Source organism: Babylonia areolata, chromosome 9 (assembly GCF_041734735.1).
Source record: "Babylonia areolata isolate BAREFJ2019XMU chromosome 9, ASM4173473v1, whole genome shotgun sequence".
Classification (NCBI taxonomy): domain Eukaryota; kingdom Metazoa; phylum Mollusca; class Gastropoda; order Neogastropoda; family Buccinidae; genus Babylonia; species Babylonia areolata.
In genome coordinates, this window is record NC_134884.1 from 9,799,810 (window position 1) to 9,804,809 (window position 5,000).

At 47.6% G+C, this 5,000-nt stretch overlaps 1 protein-coding gene across 1 annotated transcript in view; it reads right to left on the bottom strand.

Annotated features, from left to right (window-relative positions):
• LOC143285713 (sodium-dependent phosphate transport protein 2C-like) overlaps positions 1 to 5,000 on the bottom strand; it is a 25,163-nt gene that overhangs the window by 1,580 nt on the left and 18,583 nt on the right. The window contains exons 9-10 of the mRNA XM_076593116.1: positions 3,646 to 3,840; positions 23 to 226 (exon numbers count right to left, since the gene is read on the bottom strand). Of these exons, the coding sequence (XP_076449231.1) occupies positions 23 to 226; positions 3,646 to 3,840 (399 nt within the window). The remainder of the gene's footprint in view (positions 1 to 22; positions 227 to 3,645; positions 3,841 to 5,000) is intronic.

The following is a 5,000-nucleotide window of genomic DNA, read 5'->3' on the forward strand; positions in this document are numbered from 1 at the left end:
GAAACACAGCCCTTGTTCTCACCTCCCATCCGGCCAGGGACAGTCCGAAGACGGCCAGCGGCAGGAGAAAGTAGATGAGGACCAGGTAGACGAGAGCGAACCACCGGTAGCGGAACACCGTCTGCCCCATCCCTTTGGCCAAGGCCAAGGGCACACGCCGCATGGCGGGAATGGGGTACCACACCAGGATGCCCGAAATGTTGAAGAACAGGTGGGACAGCGCGACCTGTGTGAAGGGTTAAGGGTTAAAGGTTAAAGTGAATGGTCCCATAGCCTTTATGGGCCATCGGGACAGTGAATTCAGAACCCACTATATGTCCACAGGGCAAAGCTGGGCGTGGGAAAAAAATCTTGTCATTGTGCTTGTCACCTGGAAAAAAAATGTTTCGTTTCACTCCGTTCCCATTACTTTTCCACTGTCCGACCGACAGCCACCACCACCACCACCACCCATGCTTCTCCACTGCTCCCCCCCACACACCCCCACCCTATCCCTCTGTTTCGTCGTCTTCTTTACTCGTACATCTCGCAGGTCTTTTATAATCACAAACGGAAAAGTTCGAATATGGGGAATGGGTATCAAAAGCATGAAAAGGCCTCATCCTCTTCTTCTGTTGTTTTAACCATCCCGAACTGAATTCAGGTACCCATTCACATCTGAGTGGAGATCTTCTTCTTCTTCTTCTTCTTCTTCTTCGTTCGTGGGCTGCAACTCCCAAGTTCACTCGTTTGTACACGAGTGGGCTTTTACGTGTATGAGCGTTTTTCCCCCCGCCATGTAGGCAGCCATACACCGCTTTCGGGGTGGGGGTGTATGCTGGGTATGTTCTTGTGTCCATAACCCACCGAACACTGACATGGATTACAGGATCTTTAACGTGCGTATTTGATCTTCTGCTTGCGTATACACACGAAGGGGGTTCAAGCACTGGCAGGTCTTCACATATGTTGACCTCTAGGAGATCGGAAAAATCTCCACCCTCTACCCATCAGGCGCCGTCACCGAGATTCGAACCCGGGACCCTCAGATTGAAAGTCCAACGCTTTAACCACTCGGCTATTGCGCCCGTCATCTGGGTGGAGTGAGAAAAATCGGAGTAAAATACTTTTTCCCTGGACACACCATCATGCCAAATCTTGAAGCCCTTAAGATATATATAACACTGGTGAAAACTGTATCAGAAATTCAACGCCAAGCGGATTCTACCCGGGCTTCTCTATTCCATTTCACTCTATGTTTTCTAACATAACATGTCCCACTCCCAGCGTCAGCCGGGCTGGAGAGATACGGACACCCATGGCATGGGTCAAAGAATTTGAACAACATTCCTAAAGACTCAGGTACCTCTGTCCGACCTGGTTTCGATTTTGCTCGTGTCGCTAGCAACAGTTAGACCTGTCCCACAAAAAGAAAAGAAGATAAAAGCTCGAATCATTGGCCACAATTGTATTTGCATTCATATTTGTATTTCTTTTTATCACAACAGATTTCTCTGTATGAAATTCGGGCTGCTCTCCTCGGGGAGAGCGTGTCGCTACACTGAGAGCGCCACCCACTTTTTGGTATTTTTTCCTGTGTGCTTTTTTATTTGTTTTTCCTATCGAAGTGGATTTTTCTGCTGAATTTTGCCAGAAACAACACTTTTGTTGCCGTGGGTTCTTTTACGTGCGCTAAGTGCGTGCTGCACACGGGACCTCGGTTTATCGTCTCATCCGAATGACTAATTTGTCCTTTCCTTGCATGTTTGTTGGTTTGATTTTAGCACAGACCTATAGTTCTTCAAATGTGGTTCTTGGCTAGCTGCCTTTATTTACCTACAGGTAGCAATTCCCATCTTGGTCTTTGTATACATTGTTTAAAAATTATATTGTTGCCCCTCGTCACAGGAGACGCCGTGGCCTGATCGGTGAAGTGTTCTATTTCTAATTCAGCGTTCACCAGTCATCAGGGTTCAGGGCCCATTTCAGCATAGTGTTGTGTCCTTGGGAAAGGTACATTTCTCCCATTTTCTCACTCCACCCGGGTTTGAATGGGTACCTGACTCGGTTCGGGAAGATATAAAGTGCCCTTCGTATGCCGTGCCCTAAACATAGTTGATATGAATTTGCTGCCCTGGAAGCCGTAAAAGGCTATGCGACCTTTAACTTTCAAAAATGGACATCCGTGGCATCTGCTTTCCTCCTTATTCGTCATCAATACGGAAAGTTTTTTAGGTGTTTTTTTTTTTTAAGGTGAGGGGGTTGGTGTGATTTGTTTTGTTTTTCTGTGAACAGGGCTTTTTCGGTTACTTGCCAGCTACATTATGCTTCTTGAAAAAAAACTTGTAAGGAACAATTACTTTAGAAGCGTTTTATTTATACGTTGTGTTGTTTACAGCCTTTTTCCGTGTTTGGCCAAGCTACAGGAGATACGGGATTGACCATCATAATTATGTGTCCAATACCAGAGAAAAGGGAAAGAACACACACACAGAAAACTCTGTATCGTTATTAATTGTCTCTTCATACGATGCTCCGTGTGATCATAAGATAGGGAAAAAAAGATATTGTCGTTGCACACGCAATCTCCATATCATTTGCTGATTCTTTACTTACTTGCTTCAACTCTTTTTCTCCTGCTGGTTCTTGGCTAAAGCTTAATTCCCTGATAGTTAATAGTCATGTTCCGATTGTATAATTTATGTTTGTTTGAACATCGTGTGTGTGTGTGTGTGTGTGTGTGTGTGTGTGCGTGCGTGTGTGCGTGTGTGTGTGTGTGTGTGTGGATGTGTGTGCGTCCATGTCTGCGTGCATGTGTGTGTGTGTGTGTGTTGTGTGTGTGTGTGTGTACGTGTGTATATGTGTAAGTGTATACATCCTGATTACCTCCCAAGCTCTCTCTCTCTCTCTCTCTCTCTCTCTCTCTCTCTCTCTCTCTCTCTCTCCGTCTCTCACTTCCCCTCGACCTCTATCCCTCACACCCTCAACCTCCCTCTCTCCCTACTCTCCCACACACACACACACCCATCTCTCCCTCCTACTCCACCCCTCCCACTACTACATCCCGCCCCACAACACCGTCCACCCATCCATCCACACATCATCCAGCCCCGTTCGCTCAGTCCGACCGCTCCAAGATGACAAGACACAACATGGACATGTGTTCTTGAAGGCAACAAGATAACTCCGACTCTCCCAAGATACTAGATAGATGATACAACTTTAACTGTCCACAAAACATGGCAGCAAAGATTTTCTTTCGATGCCCGATCACCTGAAGAGAGTTCTTGAAGCCGACAGGATCCAAGGCTATCGCTGACAGGATGCCAGTGATGGTGGTACCAATGTTAGAGCCCTTCCACTACCACACCCTACCCTGCACCACGCACAGTCCACCCACCTATCCACCCCCACCCAACCCCGCAAACTCACCCCACCGTTCCAAACACATTAACTCACTCTTTAACCCACACAGACCCAATCTCATGTCCAGTGGGTGCAAGAATGGCCCAGCCATACTTTCGTCGTTAGAAATGCGGTATTTTTTGTCTTAAAATCACCTCTTCAATCTCAAAAACCGTTTCTGTCAATTACGTCAGCAACGGTAAAATTACGCCACCGTCGCCAACTTTGTCGTTGGGACGGAGAGAGTTAACAGCACTTCACCTGAAAAGAGTTCTTGAAGCCGACGGGATCCGAGGCCAGCGCTGACAGGATGCCGGTGACGGTGGTGCCAATGTTAGAGCCCAGGGTGAGGGGGTACATGCGGTCGATGTGGATGGCCCCCATGCCCACCAGAGGCGTGATGGCCGAGGTGAAGATGGAGCTGCTCTGCACCAGGATGGTCAGCCCCGCACCCACCTTGTGTGTGGAAACACCATGCAGTTCAGTGCCATGCGATGCGGTGAGATGTGATGCGACACAATGCAATGCAATACAATACAATACAATACAATGCAATGCAATGCAATACAAAGCAATGCAATACAATGCAATACAATACATACAATGCAGTGCAATACAATACAATGTAATGCAATACAATGAAATGCAATATAACACAACACAACACATCGCAACGAAATACAATACAATACAACACAATGCACTACAATGCAATATGAAGCAATGTAATGCAATATAACACAACAGAACACAACACGACATAACACAACGCAACGGAGTAGAATACGATACGATACGATACGATACGATACGATAAGACACGACACGACACGATACGATACGATACGATACGATACGATATACCATCATTCATGTTGGTGTTATAGTGTGCCAGCAGTGTCACCCCCACCACCCACACTCTGTCCCCTCCCCCCCCCCTCCCCACCCCTCCTTCTTATCTCCCTTCCCACTCCGTCCAAAGCCCAGTCTTTGAGGTTGCGCCGACACCCGCGCCACCCTCCCTCCTCACCCCTACTCCCTAGTCGGCCCTCTTTGGTCAGCGACGCAGCGTCACCCGCCCCAGCTATAGGAACACGTGCAGTTACGTGATGTCTGCCGCGATCCCCGTGCTGAGCAGAATATCCCGTGTGGCGGCCCCGTCTTTCAAGTCATTCCCCATCTCCCCTCCACGAACGCAACTGACGTAGACGGCGGGACTTCGGAACGAAAGCTAGGGAGAATTTATGCTAATGCAAACTTTGATCAAGCCGGCTAACAGGCCGAGAGCTGTATTGTCCTGTCTCCCCAATCTCTTTGTGACGTAAATGGGTGAACTTGTCATCATAGAATGTGTATAGACAAGTGGGTTGAATTGTAGCGAATCGGATCAATCTGTTGAATTGGACGAATTGGGATCAAGCAGTGAATCTGTCAGTCATTCACATAGCGTCACTAGGACAAGCAAAGATTGGTTATTTTAGTTCAACTAGTTAGGGGAGTGAGTGTTGTAGCTTAGATTAGCATGCACAGTATGTTGGGGGAAGGGATAAAACCAGTCAGCACAGCCAGTTCTTGGCAGTCTCCCAGAAGAACTGACTGACACAGGGTGACTGACT